Here is a 21,759-nt window from a genome sequence, read left to right as displayed (position 1 = left end):
AGGTGCTGGCTGCTGTCTACAAGGCTCTGAGTGACCACCACATCTACCTGGAAGGCACCTTGCTGAAGCCCAACATGGTAACCCCAGGCCATGCCTGCACCCAGAAGTATTCTCATGAGGAGATTGCCATGGCAACTGTCACAGCACTGCGCCGCACAGTGCCCCCTGCTGTCCCTGGTGAGGCTTACCCTCATCTTGGCCTCTGGGAGGTAGACTAAATTGTACCCACAGCCCTTATCCCCATTTGGTTTGATTTTTAGGACAGCTTCTAGGGGCTCCTAGCAACCCCATGGGTCTCTGACCACATCCCTCCCCCTCTCTCATCCCTCGTTCTATAGGGGTCACTTTTCTGTCTGGAGGCCAGAGTGAGGAGGAGGCATCCATCAATCTCAATGCCATCAACAAGTGCCCCCTGCTGAAGCCATGGGCCCTGACCTTCTCCTATGGTCGTGCCCTCCAGGCCTCTGCCCTGAAGGCCTGGGGTGGGAAGAAGGAGAATCTAAAGGCTGCTCAGGAGGAATATGTGAAGCGAGCCCTGGTAAGGATGGGGCAGGATGTGGGCAGGGTACCTGGGTAGACAGAACTCTGAGAAGAGAACTTCTCACTCTGGCTCCTCTCCCCTTTTAGGCTAACAGCCTCGCCTGTCAAGGAAAGTACACCCCAAGTGGTCAGGCTGGGGCCGCAGCCAGCGAGTCTCTCTTCGTCTCTAACCATGCCTACTAAGCAGAGGTGTTCTAAAGCTCCCCCCTCAACACTCCAGGCTCTTCCCCCTCCCACACTTGAAGAGGGGGCTTATCCAGAACCCCAGGCAGTCTTGCCCATTGCTCTTGCCTCCCATGTGACAGTGGTGTGTGGTGTTGTCTGTGTATGCTAATGCCATCACTCTTTCCAGCCCACTGCCAATAAACAACTAAGGGGGAGTCTTTTGTCTGTGTCTTGTGGTACCTGGGGCAGGGGAGGACCTAGGGAGGTGGCGGAGGACCTAGGGAGGTGGCAGAGCCCAAAATAAAACTTGTTTTGTGTTCTTCCTTTCTGGGTAGGAAAAGCATGAAGAGTTGAAAGGACTTTTCTCTCAGTTTTATACTTGCCCAGGGCTTTGAAAAAGACAGGGAGCTTGTGAAGTTTTCTTCTAGCTCCTACAGACTTCATCTCTTCTACTAGCAGCACCTGATGCGGCTCACAGTTGGGGTGCAAGGATCAAGCTTTAGGAGGCTAGGGTCTTACTTTTAAATCTGGAACTCAAGGGTACAGAAGGCTTCTATGACAAAATAGGCCACTGATAAGAGTTAACCTTTCTTAAGTGCCATGAGCTGGGCATTGTTCTATTTGAGTAGGTGTTATAGTTCCCAATTTACACTTAAGGCTCTCTTTGCCCAAGATTGTCCTGATGGAAACAATTATCAGTGCAAATCTCCTGAACTTATACTACTAGGTTTTGTTTCCCCAAATTAGCAGGAGGTGGGGATTGAAATGGTCTTCTTGGCTTGGCTCAGGTGGCTAAGGCGCCAGCCACATACACCTGGGAGTTAGCGGGTTCGAATCCAGCCTGGGCCTGCCAAACAATGACAGCTGCAACTGAAAAATAGCCAGGCGTTGTGGCTGGTGCCTGTAGTCCCAGCTACTTGGGAGGCCAAGGCAGGAGAGCCCAGGAGTTGGAGGTTGCTGTGAGCTGTGATGCCACTGTACTCTACCCAGGGCGACAGCTTGAGGCTCTGTCTCCAAAAAAAAAAAAATGGTCTTTGGGAGTGTGGAACCCCATGAAAAACTTAAATCCTTTCCAACACCCTCCTCGACAATGCAGCTACAAAATGCAGAGGCTCCAGGTTATGAACAGCCTCTGTAATAGCTGTGTTCCGTGAAGCCAGAATGAGGGTTCCACGCTTATGAGGGCCCCTATGCCATGTCTTGAACCCTCCCCTGATAACCCAGGTTGAGGTGTATGTGGCAGTAACTACACAAGGTCTTAGTTGATATAGATCCTAGCCATAACTAGAAAACTAGTCCTGCCATTTCCTAGATTTCCTGCAAATTTTCTCATTCCCAGCCTTTCCCTTTGATTTCTGAGCTCCTCTCTCAAATTTTGACCTTTCCAACTGCTCTCGACCAACAGAATCCTTGCAGTGATCTATGTAGAAGTGACTTACCTAGGGCCTTCTAGGAGTTTAAAAACTTGTTCTGGCTTGGCGCCTGTGGCTGAGGTGGCTAAGGCGCCAGCCACATACACCTAAGGTGGGGGGTTCGAATCCATTCAGGGCCCGCCAAACAACAACGTTGTCTGCAACCAAAAAATAGCCGGGCGTTGTGGCGGGCGCCTATGGTCCCAGCTACTTGGGAGGCGGAGGCAGGAGACTCGCTTGACCCCAGGAGTTGGAGGTTGCTGTGAGCTGTGAGGCCACAACACTCTACCCAGGGTGACAGCTTGAGGCTCTGTCTCAAAAAAAAAAAACTTGTTCCTTCCCTGTTCTGCACATTTGCATCAGTTACCTACATCCAAAACCAAACCCATCTCTAGTACCCCTCCAAACTTTGGCATCATTTCTCTGCCTACTTAAGCTCACAACTCTCTGGGAAACAAAATATGAAGTAAATAAAAATGAAGTGTCAGTGAAAGATGGATGATCTCCAAAAAAGAAGCATCATGTTCAAAAACTCAGAGATTGGAGAGGTTGTTTAAAGATCAATAGCCCCCTTTCCTACAGCAAAAGAGACTAGAGAAGCAGAGGACTTCAAACACTAGTTTGGAGAGTTCTGGACTTCCCAATTTTATGACAGCCTGAGTTCCAGAATGTGAATGATAGAAAACTAGAATTGAGAATATAGCTTTTCTGGATTCAATTTCAACCTTGAATCAAATCCCAAATTGTTAGCTATACAACCAATGAACAAGTTACTTAAGAGCCAGTTTTCTCCATTTAAAAAGGGATTGAAACTTTCAGGCGTTAGAAAGCAAATGAGGTATAGACAGCTTGTTGAGTGGCTCAGGGGATCCCAATCCAGATCTCTTCCTATGATCCCAGAGAAATGTTAGCCATGGAGGTCCTCCGAGTTAAAAGGCAGAAAGGAGTCCACCCGTGCCTCGGTCAGCTTGACTTCTCTGATTTCGAAATTGACCATTAAGCACTGAGGCTACATTGTTGCACAAAAGTTTTTAATTTCTCAAGGATAATGGGGAAGGCAGACGCAAACACAAACAAAAATGTGTAAAATTACAAGGCCTATGCCCAGCTCAGCCTCCGTCTGTTTCTTTAACTAAAGCGGGAGGGGACCGATCTGGAGTCTAACAGCCCTTACTTCGCCATTCTGGGTAACCAATAGACAGTGGTACCCTTACGGTGCCAACTCGCAGTTCCTCCAGCTTTTACCCATTCTTGGCTCCGGAGGAGGTACCGAGGGCACGCTGAGGGAGGGGGAGGAGCGTGTATGACGCCACATCCGGCGCGTGGCGGAACTGGCCTCCTTTTGCTTCCGCAGCGGGGCCGGAAGTAGAAGCGGCGGTGGCGGCGGCCCAAAGCGGAGGGAAGGAGGGAGGCAGGGAGCCCGAGAGCCGGAGCCGGAGTCGCAGCGGCGGTAATAGTCGGAGGCCCTTCTAGGCCACCGTCCTTAGCGCGGGACCGCGGAGTTCGACGGGAGTTAGCGGGTGTGCGGCCAGGCCATAGTAGGACACTAGGGCTCCGGGGGCCGATGTGAGGGGAGGCGGGGTGGGGGGGGCCGGGCCAGCCCTAGAATCGAGTTGCCCCCCCCCGCGCGCCCCGCACGGACACTCTGATCCGCGGGCTCGTCTTGGCCTTCCCCAGGAGACCCCTGTGCGGCGCGGAGGGGGCGGCGGCCCCGTCTCTGACCCGCGCCGGGGGGTGGGCCATGGCGGAGATCAGCGACCTGGACCGGCAGATCGAGCAGCTGCGGCGTTGTGAGCTCATTAAGGAGAGTGAAGTGAAGGCCCTGTGTGCTAAGGCCAGGTGAGCCCGGTGGTGCCAGAGAAGGGAGACCAAGCCACCGCCCAATGGTTCTAGCCTGCGGCAAACACTGCTCGGAACTTTGGGCTTGCCCCATCCTGGAAGCCTTCCCGGAGAGGAGCAAATAGGACCACTTCCCTCCAGGAACAGCTAGCCTGCTGGGAGAAGGCCGAACCAGATTAAGACAGTTAAAGTTTTAGATGATGTGTTTCCATTGGGGTAAGAGTTATAGGATGCTTAGGAAACTGATGGTCAAACAAGCCCATCTGTCTGAGGGGAACAGAGACTTTCTGGAGGAGCTGAACTCTCGGACAAGTCGTGAATAAGGAGGAAGTAAAAAACTATCAGCTATCAGCAAGAGCAGGGGTTCGAGCCTGTAATTAAAATTCTTTTAATTTTAACAGCAGTCCTTAAAGATAGGTGATAGGTATTGTTCCCATTTTACAGGTTAGAACTCTCATGTTCAAAGTTACCAGTAAGTAAGAGATGGAGTCTGAAAACTTTTCTCAGTGTCCTATCCCTTTTCAGGCCATATTGCAAGAAGGTGGAGCATTCCAAGCAGAATAAGAATAGGAGTGGAGGCCCTAAGATGTGTGGGCAGCAGTGAAGAGGCTAATTACCTGCTTCCTCTGGGGAACTGTTTGGCTGTCGCCAGGCTGGAGAATTGTGGAAGAGCCAGCTGAATTACCCCATGTTTACTGAACAATAGGCTTACTATTAGCCTCGCCTTATACTGGCAAAAAACATATCCATTTCCTCCTCCTAGTGATTCTGTTGAGATTGGAGTCATTTGCTGCATTTTACAGAACAGAAAGCCATGACTTGTACAGACCTAGTGACCTGACTGAGGTCATCCAGTGAGGAAGTGGTGTAGCTGGGTTCTGAATCTGTAGCTATCAGACTCTGCTTGACTCTGCCTCACACAGACTCCCTGCAGCAAAACAGGGCCTGTAAGGGTTTGATGGACAGGCTAGGCTTCTTTTTAAAGGTGTGTCTGTGGCTCTTCTTTAGCCAGCTCAAGGAAATCTTCCTGAACAGATGAAGTGTTTTTAGTAGTCCCCTCTCCCTCAGTCTTGATTGGCATTTTGGGGAACTTAAACCAATTGCTGCTTGAGGCATACCCCACTGAGTTTTCCCCGTAAGTCTTATCACTTTGACAGGGCCTGGATTGGTGTGGTGGTGATGATAGATAATGCTTGGATATCATCCTGGAGTTTTCAGACTAATAGAGAAGTTGTGTATTCAGACTCTATGGCTTTTTGCAGCAGCCTTATGGAATAGACAGGATGAGGGTATTTACCTCATTTCATGGAAGAGGAGACTGAGCCTCAGAGTAGATAATGTCTTGCTTAATGATGTTGGAGGGGAAGTTAGTTTTGCATCCAAGTATTTGACTATGCCCCATGGTTACTGATAACCATATAGTAACACTTAGTTTTTGATGTGGGGTGAGCAGGGAGCTATGGCATACGGAGAGGAGTGGAGAGTCCTGTCCAGCTGAAACCAGTATGGAGCTAGGAGGTACTGGGCTGAGACCTGAACTGGCTACTATTTCCCAGGCTCAGTCTAAAGAAGAAATGACTATAGCACTTGGCTGTGGCCTCCTGGGAACTCACTAGACACCCAGGCTGAGGTCAGTAGTGTCAAGAGTGTCAGCTTGCCCAAATGGCACATAGACTTCCAAATCAAACCCTGGAACCATGGAGGCCTGCAGTGTCTGAACTGAAATTGCTTCTATTAAAAAAACTAGCATGTTAGAAGAGCAGAGCTTTTGAATCAGGTGGTCTTCGATATGAATCTCTGTTTTGTCACCCATGAATAGTATGGCCCTGGTCCAGTCACTTTACCTCTGAGTTTTTTTAATTCATCGTGAGGTGTAAATGAGATTCTAGATATCCAGAGGCAAGGCCTCATATGTTGGCAGGCACTTGCTGAAGATACTGTTTGTTGTGAAAGTAAAGGAGAGCAGCTGTAAGTCATATTAGTTCTCATGATGTGCTATAGGCGATAGAACTGGGGTCTGAACCTGGGCCTTGTTCCCAGACCACACTGGTCCATGCTGACATGAGGAGGGTTTTACAGAGAGCAGGGGCCCTGTATTTGACCTTACTGGTGTCAAGTTTAGACTCGGGTTTTGGAGGGGAGGGGCTGGCATAAATTCTGTCTAAATTGGGTTCCACTTGGGTTCCTGAGTTACAAGTCGGTCACAGTCACTCTCCAGTTTCATGTCCTTGATCTTGCTGCTTTTCTCTAAGCCTTGGTTTCTTTTTTTTTTTTTTGAGACAGAGCCTCAAGCTATCCCCCTGGGCAGAGTGCCATGGCATCACAGCTCACAGCAACCTCCAACTCCTGAGCTCAAGCGAGTCTCCTGCCTCAGCCTCCCAAGTAGCTGGGACTACAGGCACCCGCCACAACGCCTGGCCATTTTTTGGTTGCAGCCATCATTGCTGTTTGGCGGGCCCTGGCTGGGGATTCGAACCCGCCACCTTAGGTGTATGTGGCTGGTGCCTTAGCCGCTTGAGCCACAGGCGCCGAGCCTAAGCCTTGGTTTCTTATTTAATTTTTCTTTTTTTCTTTTTTTGGCTGGGGCTGGGTTTGAACCCACCACCTCCGGCATATGGGGCCAGCACCCTACCCCTTTGAGCCACAGGCACTGCCTATAAAGCCTTGGTTTCTTTATGTCAGATGAAAATGACCCCACACAGCCCCCATGCCCCCATTTATTGGAAAAGTCTTTGTAAGCAGTTGATGTGTAAGGATGTTCAGAACAAGGTACAATACAGATAGGGGAGCCTAGTCACTGAACAGCCTCTTGGACCCCACCCCTAATGTCTCCTGTTTGCAGGCAGCTAAGGCAGACCTCCATGCTGCCTTTGTTGGAGCAAAGGGACATAAGTGAATCCTGTGGTCTGAGCTCAGGGAACTCAGAGTCTAAGGGAAGAGACTGGCAAAAAGAGTGGGGGCTGGCCAAGTGCTTGGGCTTTCCACATCAGAATAACTTGATAGAGTCAGGCCCTGGAGACAGGCTACTCTGATTCAAATCCCACCTGTGTGATTGGCCAAGCCAGCAGCCTCCTGTGCTTCAGTTTCTTCTTCTGTGCACTGGGATCATCACAGTACCCGCCTTTGAAATGGTTGTTCAGTGGCACACATCCACACAGAGCTCTTGGTAACAGTTCTGGCACATGGTATGAGTTTGAATACTCTCTGCTGCTGTCTTCACTGGGACAAAATTTGGAAATATAATGCTGCTTAAATTGGGTGTCTTAACTAACAAGGTGATTTTATCTGATGCTCACTCAAGTAAAAGTAGACTGTAGCACAAGGAGAAATAAAGTCATGGGCCAGACACAATGGCTCATACCTGAAATCCTAGCACTTTTAGAGGCCAAGGTGAGAGGATCACTTGAGGCCAGGAGCTCAAGAGTGAGACCCCTATCTCTACAAAAAGCACAATAATTAGCTAAGTTCAGTGGCATGTGCTGTACTCCCAGCTACTTGGGAGGCTGAGGCAGGAGGATTGCTTGAGCCTAGGCATTTGAAGTTGCTGTGAGCTGTGATGATGCCACTGCATTCTATCCCAGGCAGTAATAAGACCCTGTCTCAAAAGTCCCCACTATCTGTAAAGAAATACTAAAACATAGCAACCGTTTATTACTTTGAAGGTCAATCTGGTGGTTGGCCTGCCCTGGGCTCCACCGTTATCTTTGGACAGTGTGGGAGAAGGCCCTGTGATTGGTGAGAGTAACATGAGAGCTCAGTCAAAGGCATAGGCTTGGGGAGTGCCCTAGGGAGAAGAGGCTCTATGTGGAGAGGAGGAAGAAATCCACTTTCCAGGAACAAGTGCTAAGTGCTAGAGGGAGCAGTAGGTGGTGTCAGGGCTGCAGAAATCACAGCCTACTTAAAAGGACTTAAATACTAAGATAACATGGACTTTGTCCTTTTGGCAATAGGGAACCATGGAGGGGTGTTGAGCAGTGGAGGGCCATGGTCAGCCTATTCTGGGGAAAATTACACACTTCATTCCTGCCCATGAAGGTTCAAGGACTCCCCCCCCCCAAAAAAAAAAAGAGTCAGGAATTAGGCTGGGCTGGCCTGGCTGTGGTGACCCTAGTCTTCTCCTATCTCCAGAGAGATCTTGGTAGAGGAGAGCAACGTGCAGAGGGTGGACTCGCCAGTCACGGTGAGTACCCTATGTCTCTACCGAGCCTGGCTTGGTCTTTTAGCCACATGGACTTTCCTTAGTCACATGGGCTCTATGAGTTCCCTACTCATTCTCAGGAGCCTGGAACACTCTTTGTATCTTTCTCCACCCCCATCTTCAAGGGAGCCCTGCTGTAGGAAATGGATGTCATAGGAAAGGACTTCTGATTTTTTGATGGGGAGACTCTTGGCCAGGGAAGAAGGATTATTCTTAATTTTATGAATTATTCTATGTATATGTTTCTAGGCCTCTGCATTGGTAACTTTATTCTGGGTACCTTAGGGAGAGGAAGGAATGGACCGGGTCCTCCAGGTACTGCAGGTCTAACTAGAAGGACTTAGCTTCAGCATTTGCTTACCGAGGAGTTGGCACTCAGTGTGGGGTGGTGGGTGATTCCAGACCAAGCTGACTTGTTGTGGAAGAGCAGAATTTTGGCCCTGTGAAGTAAAGGCATAACCAAGAGTGATGAGTCTCCTAAAGCAGCAGGTGTTTTAGAAGTCTTGGGAACAAAGGCTTTCCACTGTGAGAGTTCCAACCCACCTTCTTACTCTTCAGGTATGTGGTGACATCCACGGACAATTCTATGACCTCAAGGAGCTGTTCAGAGTGAGTGGGGAAAAAACTGGGGAACGTGATGGGGGGGTGACTGGAAGTCCCCTTTAATGGAAAGTGGAAGCCTTGATTTAGTGAGTAGAGTAGGGGCAAGTGGCCCCTAGTCAGATGGGCCCGTTGTGAAAGAAGGGCCTCACTAGACTGGAAAATGGGCCACCACAGTGGGTAGAGGGTGGTTTAGGACCAAGCAGAACCTTCTTCCCCCTAGGTGGGTGGTGATGTACCTGAGACCAACTACCTTTTTATGGGGGACTTTGTGGACCGTGGCTTCTACAGTGTTGAAACGTTCCTTCTGCTGTTGGCACTTAAGGTAAAAACCCCTGACTTTCCTGGCCCCTACACATCAGATCTGGCCTAAGTGCTTCCTTTCTACCTGTGTCTCTAACTCAAGCCGTCCCAACTTGGAGGTTTGCTGCTGGTGATGGGCCAGTTCTGCTTGGCAGAGTGGTCAGCCAGTTTCCTTGACTTGGGCTGCCTGATTGGGCTGCTGGAGAGAGGCTGCTGGGCAGCAGCCTAGGGGAGGGAATAGACACATGCTGCATTCACAACAACTTGGTATAGTATCCCTCTGTAGGAAAGATGGTAAGGGGCCTGGTGTATCTAGCTAAGGACTTGTCTGTATTTGGTGGGTGAAGTAGAAGCCATTAGGTTTGTAGTTGATGGGGAGGGGGTGGGCCTACATTCTCTGGAGGAGGGACTGGGGGCCTGTGAGGTGGCTAATGCCACAGGAGTCAGGCAAGAGATGATACAAGCCTGGGCCAGGGCAGGGTTTTGAGATTTAGGGCATGAGTGGAGGTACAGAGCCTGGGCCCAGCCCTGCTTGGTGGCTCCTCTAGGTTCGCTATCCTGACCGCATCACCCTGATCCGCGGTAACCATGAGAGCCGCCAGATCACCCAGGTCTACGGCTTCTATGATGAGTGCCTGCGCAAATACGGCTCAGTGACTGTGTGGCGCTATTGCACTGAGATCTTTGACTACCTCAGCCTGTCAGCCATCATTGATGGCAAGGTAGGCCAGTCTGGGGCTGCATGGGGCTGGGAGAGGTGGGGAAGCTCTGGGCCTCAGCCCCTTCCCTCTTTCCTTGTTCTCTTGGCAGATCTTCTGTGTACACGGGGGCCTTTCCCCTTCCATCCAGACCTTGGACCAGATCCGGACTATTGACCGAAAGCAAGAGGTGCCTCACGATGGGCCCATGTGCGACCTCCTCTGGTCCGACCCTGAAGGTGAGGGCAGGTGGGCAGGGGCAGGCTGGCTTCACCCTTCATTTGTCAAGACTGATTAAATCAAGTGCCATGAAGAGACTCAGGCTGGGGGGTTGGGGAAGAGCGGGAGCAGGGCTGGTCTTCACTGGCTTCCGCCCTTGACCTGCCAACTGGCTGCAACCCTCGAGGAGGAGCAGGGAGGCCTGCGTCAAGCTCAGAGAATGGCCTGGAGCGTGCATATCATGGCTCAGAGGGCTGTTGAGGACCAGGTCATTGGCTCCTGAAAGCGAAGGGGCTCAGAACGTGACAGCAGCTTCTTCAGAGGTCAGACTCCCTGAATGATAGCCCCCTGGGGCCCCCTCATTTTGCAAGTCTTCTCAATAGTATGGGACTGAGCTGAGATAAGCCAGATCTCCCAAGGATCAATCCAAGGCCTCTATCTCACTCTCACATGCATTCACACACACAGCCTCTACTCCATCACTGCCACTCCCAGGCTGCCTGGTTATGGTAGGGGGTGACCTCACATCCTGGCATGCTAATGTGTGCCTCCTTTACTCACCTGTGTGCCTGTTTGGATAGGAAATCATATGATCACTATGATTATGAAGTGGCCCCAGTCATCGGTGTTTTCTCCTCTGGGGCCTGTCTGCCCAGCATTTGCCATCCTGGCCCCCAGAATCTCCCAGACCATATTTAGGCCCCATGTTCCTATCCTATGGGCTTATTATTGAAGAGGGAGGAGGATAGGCTGTTCACCTTCAAAGGGCAGTGGGCAACCAGAGAAGCCTTGAAGATGTCCTCTCCCCATCCCTACCTTATTTTCTCATCAGACACAACAGGCTGGGGTGTGAGCCCCCGTGGGGCCGGCTATCTATTTGGCAGTGATGTGGTGGCCCAGTTCAATGCAGCCAATGACATTGACATGATCTGTCGGGCCCATCAACTGGTGATGGAAGGTTACAAGTGGCACTTCAATGAGACCGTGCTTACTGTGTGGTCGGCACCCAACTACTGCTACCGGTGAGCTGGTTGGACCAGATGGGAATGGGGATCCAAGATGATCAATTCCTAACACCACTGTCCTCTTTCCAGCTGTGGAAATGTGGCAGCCATCTTGGAGCTGGATGAGCATCTCCAGAAAGATTTCATCATCTTCGAGGCTGCTCCCCAAGAAACACGGGGCATCCCCTCCAAGAAGCCCGTGGCCGACTACTTCCTGTGACCCCTCTGTCCCTACCCCCTCCAGCCCTTCTGGCCCTCGGACCACTGTGACTCTGCCCTCTTCCCCAGACGGAAGCTGGGTGAGGGGCTGTCCCTGGCTCTGCTCTGCCCCCCAGAGGGCACTTCAAGGGTGAGGACTTTCTCTGGAGAGGCTTGGGGCCTTAGCTCCATCCTCCTCTCCTTTCTCCCCACTTGAACCATGAAGTTTCCAATAATTTTTGTTTTTCTTTTTTTCCTTCTTTTTTTTTTTTTTGGTCTGTTTTTAGATAAAAATTTTGAGAAAAAATGAAAAAAAATTCTAATAAAAGAAGAAAAATAGTCTTTGGGTTTATGTCAGATTTGGTTGGGGACATGCAGGGTTGATGGGCTGGGACTTTGGGGCTTTCACAGCCTCAGGTTCCTGGGCTCATCCAGTAACTTCCCCAAAGCCTTCCTCAGTGCTAGCTAGAGGGCTGGGTTCTCCTAGGCAGCTTATTTAATTCTCCAGACTTCTATGTTATGAGATCCAGATTCCCATCTTTCTTGCTGAGGAAGCAGACCCAAAGCTGATTTATGTGCACAAGATCAAGCAGCCGCAAACTGGGAGGTCTGGATCTGGGCCTGAGTCTCCCCATAAAGGCTTTGCTCACCCAGGCCCACTCAGGGCCAAACACCATTACTCTAGTGTTTCCTGAGCACTATTGAGTTTTATTAACAAAAATACTCTGGTTTTGAGAACAACAGACTGGTGTGGCTTTCACCATTCATGAGGGGATAGAACTTGCCTGAGCCAAACAGGGCCAGGAGGTAGGGATGCTGGTCTGTGGCCCCATTTGGCCAGGCGGAGCCCCTCTCCATTCACACCAAGGTGAGAGCAGGGAAGGGGAAGCTGGCCCCAGCTGGACTTGCAGCAGCCCAGGCTAAGCTTTGAAGCCAGAGGGGGGTGGGAGTGAAATCAAGGTGTGAAGTGGGGGGGCAGACCCAAGGCTGCCATTTGGTGTAGGAGATGGAGCCAGTGGATGTGAGGGGGCGGGGGGGGGGAGGAGGGAACTAGAGGTTTGTGATGGGAGGTAGAGGGAGGCTGAGCAGTGGCTCAATACATATGCTTGGAACCCACATCTAGGTACCCCCCAGACACAGGGTATGGTAGGGGGAAGGGGCTCCCTTGGAGGAAGTGCTGGGCAAAGGATGCTGGAGGGGGAGCGGCTGGGTACCCTGAGCCCCCTGGTCCTGGCTGCAGCTCCAGGAATGAAGCTGAGTAGGGGCTGGGGCGCCCAGAATCTGGAGCCTCTGGGAAGCTGGGGTTCCTAAAGAAAGAGAGATCAGAACAGGGGAAAGAGCCCCCACCCTGGGACAGCCCATCCCTGTGCCCTTGTCCCACTCACCTGGTTGGAAGGTGACAGGGCGCCCCATGGAAAGCCGCAGGGTGCAGGAGGTATGCCTCAGCACTGGGGCCACCACAGGGGGGACCTGGGGCAGGGGCAGCTTCCCGGGGGGCTGGGGCCTGATCTGGGTCTGTCTCACGAATGTCCCCACCCAAGGTGGAGTCACAGGGACCACCTGGTGCATCTGGGGAGACAGAGGGACAGGTTGGGCTAGGGAGGGTAGGTTTCTCAGGCCTGATTGCCAATGGGACTACCCTCACCTCCACTTCCATAGGCCTCTGTGGTTACTGGCTCTGGGCCCCGCAGTTTCCTCTTCACACGGGCATCTCGCTCCCTGGGGAATAGTGATGGTGATGATGATGACGATGATGGTGATGATGATGATGGTGGTAATAAGAGTACTTGCCAGGTGTTGCAAATTTCACCCTCCCACAGACCCTACCATGTATGCCTCAGACCCATTTTACAGATGAAGGAACTGAAGGCCAAAAAATAACTAGAAAGTGGCAGAGCTGGGATTTAGTCCCCACTTAAGTTTGCCCATGTTTTCCTCTTGTTCTTAGAATCAGTGGAAACTCCTTCCCAAGCTGCAAGGCCAGGGCACACTCTGACCCCAGCTCATCTCTGCCCACCTCCACTCGCAGTCTTTCAGCCTTTCTCTAAACTCCTCTTCTGTCTCCCCCCTAACCTCTTAACTCATTCTTCTTTTCTCAGTTCAAGTACAACTTCCTCAAGGAAGTTCTCCCTGACCATACACCCTTCTCTCAAAACATTTATCATGTTTCTGTTTTTATATTTGATAGGGTGACCCTCTGATTAACGTCTATCTTCTTTGACAGATTGGAGGCTCTTTAAGGACAGAGGCCAACTCTGAGGGGCTGTACTCAAAACAGAGGCCCAAGTCCTTACAAACCTAGTATTATCTGGCTTCCCACGTCCTCCTTGACTTACTCCAGTGATGCCGCAGGCATGGTCCACCCCCTTGGGGTCCTTGCTCATGCTGGTCCCACGCCACAGCACACCCAGAGCACACTGGCTCCCTCCCTTACTTCTTCAGGTCTTTCCTCAAATGTCCTATTCCTTTGGACTCTTATCTAATACTTCACCCAGTCCTTCCTATTGTCCTCCCTTCCCGTTTTAGTTGTCTCTTTAGAATGTATTCTTAACATATAGCATTTTTATTTCTCTTTTTTATTTGTGTATGTCAGTCCCATGAGGACAGGGATTTTGGTTGCTTTGTCTCCTGATGTATCTATCTCCAGTCCCTAGAACTGTAACTGGCACCTAACAGACACTAAGTATTTGTTGATTCAATGAGTGAATAAATGTTTTTACTTACCACTGCATTCCTGAATCCAGCACAGTGCCTGGAGCTTAGTGAGTGATTAATAAACATTTGTTGAGTGAATGAGTGAATGAACAAGGCCCACCTCTTACAGTTTCTGCCATTCTCCCGGAAGCCTTTGGCAAAGGGATTGGCTGCAATCTTCAGTTGTGTGATCTGGGGGCACAGACCCAGGGTCAAAGCTCCTGTGGCCTGGGCAGGGCACCATACCCCCTCAAGCAGGGTCACTCACCCGTGGGTTCTGGTAGGCTGTCACAGAGATGAATGTGGTTTCTGGGAAACGGAAGGAAGCCACGCCCCCCCAGTGTTGGCTGCAAAGCTGGGCTGCCCGCACCAGATGTATGCGAGGCTGGTACTTGTGCATGGAGTGCAAGATCAGCTAGGAGGGAAGAAATGGGAGTGACTCCCTGCCCTGCACCTCACCCTTGGTCTCCCATTAAGCACCACCCCTGTCCCCTATTCTGGTGTCCCAGCCTGGGCCTCACATGGCCATGTGGGTCCAGTGTGCTGTTGGTGAGCTTGACACGATGGAAAGACACAGGCTGCCGCATCCAGTGACTACCAGTGGCAGGAGAGTCAGGGTGAATATAGACTCGGTCAGGCAGGCGGGGTTCTGCCTTACCACTGGGCTCCCAGCGCCGGCCCTGCCAGCGGTAGCGAGCCCCATCCACTGGAACCACATCCAGAAGAAATAGATAGCGGGCCTCAGGGTCCAGGCCGGTGACTGACACTCGACAAGCAGGGAACATGCGCCTGCACAAGGGAGGGGAACAGAGAGGCCTAGCGTGGCCATAGCACCAGCAAAGGCACACAGCAACAGGCTCCCAGTGCTGTCAGAGAAACCCCAAGGGAGATAGAATTTAAACCCAGAGAGCTGGAAAGTTGTCTCATCCCACTTTACTTATAGGGAAACAGGACAGGCAAGTTAGGTGATCTGACCAGGGTCACACAGCAGGTAAGGACTCCTGATTTCTAGACCCTCAAAGCCCATATGCACTAAATTTCTCTCTGAAATCTTGCCAGGAGCCTACTCAAGGTCTCCTCAACTGATCTCTAGCATCAGACTCTGCAGCTGTTAGACAAATTTGTTTCAGAAAAAACATTCTCTGCCTTTAGTGGGACAGAGAACTTATCGTGCTAGGGCCTGAGCTCCTTCCCCTTGACATAGGCCACACATTGACCACATCCCTATCTCTAGCTAACCCAGTACTTGATCATATACTGACTCCTATTCAGTCATATACCAACTCCTGATCCTGGCCAGGTTTTCCTCATGTTAGTCACTGGCTGGCCCTTGACCCCAGTCAGTCTGAATCCTAAGGCCTGGCCCAGACTGGCCCATGATGTAGGCCACACACACTAACCTATATATAACCCAGCCAGACTTATTGAACCTGGTAGACTGACCTTTGACCCTTGACATAGATTGGTCCCTAAACTCAGCCAGAGACTCCACAGACTGACCCTTGACTATTGCCACAGAATGACTCTGATTCCACCCACAGAGTAAATCCTGTTCCAGGCCATATTTAGATTCTGAACTTAGGTAGAGCCCCAGACCTCAGGAAAACCCCCAAACCTAGCCCCATCCCAAGAATTCTGCCTTCCCCAAGAGACACCCACCAGCGACACTAATCCTAGCCAGCCCCTCACCTCCCAGCTTTGGTGATGATCATCTCTGTTCCCACAGAGCTGAACTCCTTCCACAGCTCTCGGTTCTCCAGGCTCAGGCTGACCCCAGGGAGTGAATGGAGGGCTTCTGGAGTAGATGGTGGCAGTTCAGTGCCCATGGCTGGGGGCACAAGGGGTAGAGGTGGGGGGGCAGCCAGAGTGCGGGGAGCAGCCTCAATTCCGGAGAGGAAGCAATCCAGTTTGGGGGTGTCCAAATCTGGAGATGGAGGAAGAATGAGGAGCCAGGGGAGAGCCACAACAACCCCAAACTCCTACCCAAGGAGCTGGTCCCAATGCTCACCAGGGTAGCGGTAGCCTTCCGCCAGGGCAGGCGGGAAGCTAGAGTCTGCCGCGGGCTGGGGGTGCCCCAGGCAGTAACCAGCCCCCAGGGAAGGGTACAACTCTCGTGGATGGTACATGTTGTAGTTCCCTGTGGCCTGAGGTCCTGCTGCCTAAAGTCCCCCAGTGCTGAGAGATGCCCCCTTTATAGCTCACAGCTCAGCCCCTTCCAGACCTAGGATCACAGCCCCTCCCTCTTTGGGGCCCTGGAGTTGGGCTGGGGTGGAGACCCCTGGGGCCTCGATGGGGTCCAAGAGAGGGCCGGATACCTGGGTATCTTCCCCTCCTCCTTAACCGCCCCCCCCACGGCGGCTTCATTAGCTCCGACCCCCTGCCCCCTCATTACATAATTAACTCCTCGGCCTGATTGATCCCCGGGGCTCGGACAGGGACGCAGTTTGGCGCTTCCGGCCAGCTGGTCCCCGTTCCCACGGGGGGAGCCCCGGCAAGGGATAAGCTGGAGGGCGGGGCCTGGACCCTGGGACGTAACCTGGAGTCCTGGAACAGATCCTGGCGCCCCAGGCTTTCTGGCAGGTGAACCTCTCCCCACCCCCCTTCACTTGAGGACCAGCCTTGGAGGGCAGAAGCCTAAGTGGAGGGAAAGTGCAGGGCTGGAGGGATGCGGCCTGAGCTGATTACGCGGGGCATTCAGGACCTCGAGGAGTCTGGGGCCAACGCCCAAACCCTGGAGTTTCCCCAGTTTTCATTCTGAAAACCTCCACCATGGGCTAAGTCTCAAAAGTTTAGAGACGCGCACGGCTCGACAGTCTGGCATCTTGCGCCAGTGTTTCCCAGAGGTCCCGCGCCAGGGAACTCGGAGAACTACACTTCCCAGTAGGCCCAGCGGTGAAGCTCGCCTGGGAAGGCCGAAGGGCCGTGCCGGGGGCCGCTGGGAGTCGTAGTTTGGGCAGCTGACCCGGCGGCGGGCTCGCCTACCGGGAGAGCTGTACCTAGGCGGCGGCCAAAGGCCGAGGCCGAGAAGACATAGATGAGTCGAGGTCAAAGCCTAGAGAGCCAGCGTGGGCGCGAGAATCTCCATTAGCTGTGAGACCCGTCCTGGTTCCAGACACCCAGCTTGGGCGGCCGTGTCTACCCTGTTCTTCGCTAGGGCGCAGAACCGCGAGCAGGTCGATAGGGGCAAGATACGTTTGAGTTCCCTGTTCCCGATTCCACGTGAGCCTGGGGCTGTCTCCACTCCATTGTTTTATTATGTACAAACGCTACAGAACGAGGGGAACAGACACGCATGGGGTAAAAGGGGCCTGGTGGGAGTAGTTCACAGAGCAGATGGTGCACTGGGGCCAAGAGAGCAGCACACAGGCCATATCTATAGGGCAGGCGAGACAGGAAGGGGTTAAAAACGAGATCCAAGCCAGCCAGATCGCAAGGAGTGCGGGGGTGTTGTCCCCCTTCTGATCTCCCCCCAAGGTCACAGTGCATGCAATAAAATATATATACAGGAGCTGGGGTCCTTCCTCTGCAGGGGCCTTGAGGGTCCAGAGCTCCCTTCGGGCGGAGAGCAGCCAGTGGCGCCCCCTGGCGGCCAGGCCGGGCTGGAGCCACATGCGCCTGGAGCAGGGGTCAGTCCCAGCCGTTGTCTTTGATCATGTGGTTGAGTTCAATGATGTACTTCCCCTCTTTGTACTTCTGGCTGCTCTCAAAGGCCTGTTCCTGAAAGGAGAGAAACCCTCATCCCTGAAGCAAAAGCCCCACACAAGGCACAGGAGTTGGGGAGTGGCTATGATTGGCCTGGTTTTACTTGTGAAAATACTGGCCCAGAGAAGCCAAGCCACCTACTCACAGACACACAGCTGGTAAATGGCAGGGCCATTTTTCTCACTAACAGGGGAACAGACAGAACTCTCTGAATCATAGGTACTTTTTTTTTTGAGACAGAGTCTTGCTCTGTCACCTGGGCTAGAGTGCAGCAGCGTCAGCTTATCTCACAGCAACCTTAAACTCTTGGTCTCACGCAATCCCCTTGCCTCAGTCTACCAAGTAGCTGGCATTACAGTAGCTAGGATTACAGGTGTGTGCCACCATACCTGGCTAATTTTACGATTTTTAGTAGAGAAGGGGTTTCACTCTTGCTCTAGTTGGTCTTAGATTCTTGAGCTCAAGGGATTTCCCACCCACCTCTGCCTCCCAGAATGCTAGGATTACAGACATTGGTCACCATGCCAAGCCCACAGCTACTTTTTCATTACTAATGATGGCTCCACTTTAGATGGAAGTGTCTAAATGGCTCAGGCCTGTGATCCTTTGAGCTCAGGAGTTCTTTTTTTGTTTGTTTTTGTTTTTTGGGTTTTTTCGCAGTTTTTGGCCAGGGCTGCGTTTGAACCCACCACTTCTGGTATATGGAGCCAGCGCCCTACTCCTTTGAGCCACAGGCGCCGCCCATGAGCTGAGGAGTTCAAAACCATCCTGAGCAAAAGCAAGATCCTGTTTCTACCAAAACCAGAAAAAAATTAGTCAGGCATTGTGGCAGGTGTCTATAGTCCCAGTTACTGGAGAGGCTAAGGCAGGAAGATCACTTTAGCTCAGGAGTCTGAAGTTGTTGTGAGCAAGGATGACCCCACAGCACTCTAGCCTACACATTAGGGTAAGACTCTGTCTCGAAAAAATAATCATAAATTTCATAGTCTAGGGGTTGCAGACTGGTAATCTGAGGACCATTTTGGCCTATATATGTGTTTTATTTGGACAACAGAGAGTTTAATAAAAATAACCTTAAAATATAGACAGGCCATGCTCATTCAATTGGCCCCATCCTGCTCCCTTCACCACCCCCAACCTATGCTCCCCCTTTTTCAAATCCATGGTATCTGGTTGGCCTTGCAGGCACCTGAGTTTTTGACCCCTGGACTAGGCCACCTCTTTATTTTACAGATGTCTAGAGAGACCACGCCACCAAAGACACATAGCAAATCTATGGCTAGGTCAGGGGTAAACTCGGGTCAGGGCTGTCTATCTGCCTCTATCCATCCACCTCACAGAGGTACCACAGCTCCAAGTGATGCCTAAAGAATCCTGTCCCTTGCAGTTTCCCAAGAGCATCTTCTTTGCTACATCTAATCTGATCCCTGCAATAATCTTGGGTGCCAGGTAGTGGCTTTATTTTCCACTGCCAGATAAGGAAATAAGACAGTAGTGAAATTAGACCCTGGACAGCAGCAGTAGTTGAGGGCAGGGGAAAAGGAGGCCTGTGAACTCAAGCTCCAGTTTGCTGTGGAGTCATGGGCAACTTTTCTGATTGTGTGAATGATAACATAAGCTGGTAGCCAAGGGGTCAGAGTAAAGAACAAAAAATCAACTAGGATTCTATTCCCTATTCTGTTACTTACCAGTTATGTGATCTTGGGCAAGTTACCTAGCATCTCTGGGTGTCCCTGTCATCTTCTGTAATGTGGAAATAGTAATGGATTCTACCTAAGGGATTGGTGTAATGATCGAATGAGATAATATATGCCAAGCACACATGTGGCACATAAGCATTAAATAAATGTTAACTGATTATATCCTCATCTCTAAAATGGGGATGCCAGTGCCTGTGAGGGAAGGAATAGGTTAAAATTCTAAAAGCCCTTACAGGATATGAGAGAAGAGAACGTGGTCAGGGGATTGAAAGACAGTTTGGCTTGTGTGAGCTGGGTTTATGCACTCTGAAAGGTTACCAGATAATTGTGAGGAGGTGGTTAGGTCAGGTCAGGTCAAAGGCTAGCCTGGGGTCAGGGGCCACTAACTCACATATTTCCAGCCCAAAGTGGTCTTGCAGTTCTCGCAGTGGATGTCAGCGACAGCATGGAGGCCTGTCAGCAGCACCCGCTCCTCGGCTGGCCCGCAGCCCACGTTCACCCTGCAGAGACATGGAGTGGTCCCAGGGAGGGTCCCGCCATCACAGAGCCTCACAGAGCCTCCCTCAACCTTGTATCCACTGTATCTGTCTTTAGCATACAAGAGAAGTGTGATCACAGCTTCCTGCCTGAACCAGGGAACTCTGGGGATCTCAGCATGATGCCAGGGGCCACAGGTCAAAATAGAGGTCAGGGAGAGAGGAAGAAGGCCAAATACTCACACAGAATTGAAGAGGTAGGCACGCCCCTGACTGCCCTGGAAGGACTGAAGGATGGGAAGAGAGGAGAGGTTACTGGTGAGCTGCCAGGCAGCCTCTCTAGCCTCCCATTCCAATCCAAACTGTGGCCTGGTTACCTTGGAGATGAGGTCGTCGTGGTTGGCCAGGTGAGCACGGCAGTGGGCACAGCTATACCTTCGGTGACAATCATCCAAGTAGGCCTGAAACGTCTTGGGCTTTGAAATCCGCACCATGGCGGGGGCCGGGGGCAGTGGCCCCACGCGAGGAGCAGCCCAAGGGGAGCAGAGGGAGCCCAGTGCCTGCCAAGGAGAGAGTAAGTGATCTGTGAGGACCTGGACCACACACACACACACAGGCACTCCTAGAGCCATGGGGACTCTCTCTGTCACACTTGGCTGCTCACTACTTTCCCCAGAGCCAGGAGCCTCTCCAGGGACTTGAGTCATTTCAGTTTTGACTTAGTGAGGAGGCCCCAGGTTGCATCAGTGGGGAAACTGAGGCTAGGAGGAGCCCAAGGTGAGTCATCCACCTGCTTCCAGCCTCACCCCTGCTGACCTGGCAGCTGAAGCTGGAGGAAGGGGCGTTAGAATAGATGGGCTGTCAGTTCCCAGTTTAGGAGAAGCATGGAGGTGGGGATTAGGAATTGGTTGGTCTTTAGCACCTCGTTTGGACTGGGACTGGGGTTTCACTTAAGGTGCAGAGAGTTCATCTGGGAGAGGATCCCTCACCTGGAGGAAGCAAAAGGCCTTGCTGAAGGTGGAGGATAACCTAGGAGGGGAGGGGCTCATACCTGAGGGTGCTAAGGCCTTATCTACGCCGAGAACATCTTACCTGCATCGCAGAACCTTACCTGAGACCCCGGGGCTCACCTGGGGCGCGGGGGTGGGGGCGGGAGCCAGGGAAAGGGGCAGTCCTCGCAGGCCGGGCGGGGGCGCGGAACGGCGCGCAGCCTTGTCTGTGTGGGCCTCACCTCGCCTGGGCGCGCGTGGGCCCGGTCTGCCGGGGTGGCCTGGCCTGGGAGTGGGGGGCGCTCCTGGTGGGCGCCGTCCCCCCCGGCCCGGGTTCGCAGCCGCCTCGACTTGTTTACACCGAGACCAGCTGCTGCCGCCGCTGCGGCGGGAGGGGGAGGGGACCCGCCTCCCGTCCCGGCGGCCGCCGTGGCCAATTGGCGCGCGGCATGCAAATGAGGGGGCGCGTCATATGGCGGCCAGCGCAGGCCTGGGCTACCCTTCCCCCTGCGCCCAGCTTGGGCCAGCCCGGAAATGCGGCTGTAGCCGGCAAACCGACCATTGGCCCTCTGCGTCCAGGTCTGGTTGCCCCTTTGGCCTCCTGCAGTCCTTGAAGATTAAGGATCTGAGAGTCCTGACCCGGGGTGAGTTTAGGAGGAGGCTAGTGTCTGCACCCAGGCCCCTGAGAAATTTAGTCATAATTATCTGCGTTTAGCCACCATCATTGTCCCACTCTGGTTATCTCCTCCTATTGTCTCTGTTTTGGAAACTGAGGCCCAGAGAGGTCTCAGGTTATGCAGCCGAAAAGAGGCAAAGTCCGAGTTCTCACTTTGGTCCAATTCCATGATCTTTGCTATGGCATGAACAATAGACTCAGTTCATCTTTTAGAAGAGCTAAAGATATATATCATAGTTAGACCTGTAGGAGCCAGAGCCTTGGAATAAGGCAGTTCCTACCCTTGACCATCAGCCTCCTCTAGGCAGCCTCTTCTGATGCTCCTACCTCTAGGTTTGGTTAGGTG

The 21,759-nt window shown here is 52.2% G+C and overlaps 4 protein-coding genes across 10 annotated transcripts in view; 2 read left to right on the top strand and 2 right to left on the bottom strand.

Annotated features, from left to right (window-relative positions):
* The window catches only part of ALDOA (aldolase, fructose-bisphosphate A), a 12,373-nt gene extending 11,450 nt beyond the window's left edge, over positions 1 to 923 (top strand). Inside the window, 3 exon segments of the mRNA XM_012808842.2 lie at positions 3 to 177; positions 339 to 538; positions 628 to 923. Coding sequence (XP_012664296.2) covers positions 3 to 177; positions 339 to 538; positions 628 to 723 — 471 coding nt within the window. The 3' untranslated portion in view covers positions 724 to 923.
* A 2,541-nt stretch (positions 924 to 3,464) lies between these two features.
* PPP4C (protein phosphatase 4 catalytic subunit) lies at positions 3,465 to 11,517 on the top strand. Of its 3 annotated transcripts, none has more exons than XM_003795782.2 (9): positions 3,465 to 3,567; positions 3,795 to 3,956; positions 8,085 to 8,136; positions 8,713 to 8,763; positions 8,978 to 9,079; positions 9,606 to 9,779; positions 9,868 to 9,994; positions 10,807 to 10,996; positions 11,069 to 11,517. In XM_003795782.2, exons 2-9 carry the CDS (start codon positions 3,859 to 3,861, stop codon positions 11,196 to 11,198), a joined length of 924 nt encoding a protein of 307 aa, XP_003795830.1. In that variant the 5' UTR covers positions 3,465 to 3,567; positions 3,795 to 3,858; the 3' UTR covers positions 11,199 to 11,517. The 3 variants fall into 3 exon arrangements, with proteins under 3 accessions (XP_003795830.1, XP_012664320.1, XP_012664319.1); XM_012808866.2 differs by having other exon boundaries at positions 3,495 to 3,637; XM_012808865.2 differs by having other exon boundaries at positions 3,495 to 3,655.
* A 346-nt stretch (positions 11,518 to 11,863) lies between these two features.
* Positions 11,864 to 16,053, bottom strand: TBX6 (T-box 6). Its single transcript, XM_003795781.3, has 8 exons — positions 15,879 to 16,053; positions 15,560 to 15,794; positions 14,392 to 14,659; positions 14,139 to 14,285; positions 13,992 to 14,062; positions 12,822 to 12,895; positions 12,562 to 12,745; positions 11,864 to 12,483 (listed from the first exon to the last, which is right to left on the bottom strand). The coding sequence occupies exons 1-8, from the start codon at positions 15,994 to 15,996 to the stop codon at positions 12,270 to 12,272; spliced, it is 1,311 nt and encodes a 436-aa protein (XP_003795829.1). The 5' UTR covers positions 15,997 to 16,053; the 3' UTR covers positions 11,864 to 12,269.
* Positions 16,054 to 17,102: 1,049 nt separating this feature from the next.
* Positions 17,103 to 21,138, bottom strand: YPEL3 (yippee like 3). Of its 5 annotated transcripts, none has more exons than XM_012808862.1 (5): positions 20,980 to 21,138; positions 20,126 to 20,308; positions 19,992 to 20,035; positions 19,664 to 19,772; positions 17,103 to 17,587 (listed from the first exon to the last, which is right to left on the bottom strand). In XM_012808862.1, the coding sequence occupies exons 2-5, from the start codon at positions 20,240 to 20,242 to the stop codon at positions 17,498 to 17,500; spliced, it is 360 nt and encodes a 119-aa protein (XP_012664316.1). In that variant the 5' UTR covers positions 20,243 to 20,308; positions 20,980 to 21,138; the 3' UTR covers positions 17,103 to 17,497. The 5 variants fall into 5 exon arrangements, with proteins under 5 accessions (XP_012664316.1, XP_023372527.1, XP_012664317.1 ...); XM_023516759.1 differs by having other exon boundaries at positions 20,671 to 21,100; XM_012808863.2 differs by having other exon boundaries at positions 20,860 to 21,100.
* Positions 21,139 to 21,759: the final 621 nt, after the last annotated feature.

This window comes from Otolemur garnettii, unplaced genomic scaffold, assembly GCF_000181295.1.
Source record: "Otolemur garnettii isolate 467f Iridium unplaced genomic scaffold, OtoGar3 scaffold00096, whole genome shotgun sequence".
NCBI lineage: Eukaryota > Metazoa > Chordata > Mammalia > Primates > Galagidae > Otolemur > Otolemur garnettii.
Note: the sequence above shows the minus strand (reverse complement) of the source record. Positions and strands in the feature narration are given on the sequence as shown.

Bases quoted from the DNA above. Each gene is read 5' to 3' on its own strand.
- TBX6 (XM_003795781.3), bottom strand. From the start codon at position 15,996: ATGTACCATCCACGAGAGTTGTACCCTTCCCTGGGGGCTGGTTACTGC. The intron at 15,795-15,878 runs GTGAGCATTGGG...CTCCATCTCCAG, and splicing joins GGAAGGCTACCGCTACCCTG to ATTTGGACACCCCCAAACTG. The intron at 14,660-15,559 runs GTGAGGGGCTGG...TCCCTTGTGCAG, and splicing joins ATCATCACCAAAGCTGGGAG to GCGCATGTTCCCTGCTTGTC.
- PPP4C (XM_003795782.2), top strand. From the start codon at position 3,859: ATGGCGGAGATCAGCGACCTGGACCGGCAGATCGAGCAGCTGCGGCGT. The intron at 8,137-8,712 runs GTGAGTACCCTA...CTTACTCTTCAG, and splicing joins GGGTGGACTCGCCAGTCACG to GTATGTGGTGACATCCACGG. The intron at 9,995-10,806 runs GTGAGGGCAGGT...TTTTCTCATCAG, and splicing joins CCTCTGGTCCGACCCTGAAG to ACACAACAGGCTGGGGTGTG.
- YPEL3 (XM_012808860.1), bottom strand. From the start codon at position 20,455: ATGACTCAAGTCCCTGGAGAGGCTCCTGGCTCTGGGGAAAGTAGTGAG. The intron at 20,036-20,125 runs GTAACCAGGCCA...CCCATCCTTCAG, and splicing joins ACGACGACCTCATCTCCAAG to TCCTTCCAGGGCAGTCAGGG. The intron at 19,773-19,991 runs GTGAGTATTTGG...ATGTCTCTGCAG, and splicing joins GCCTACCTCTTCAATTCTGT to GGTGAACGTGGGCTGCGGGC.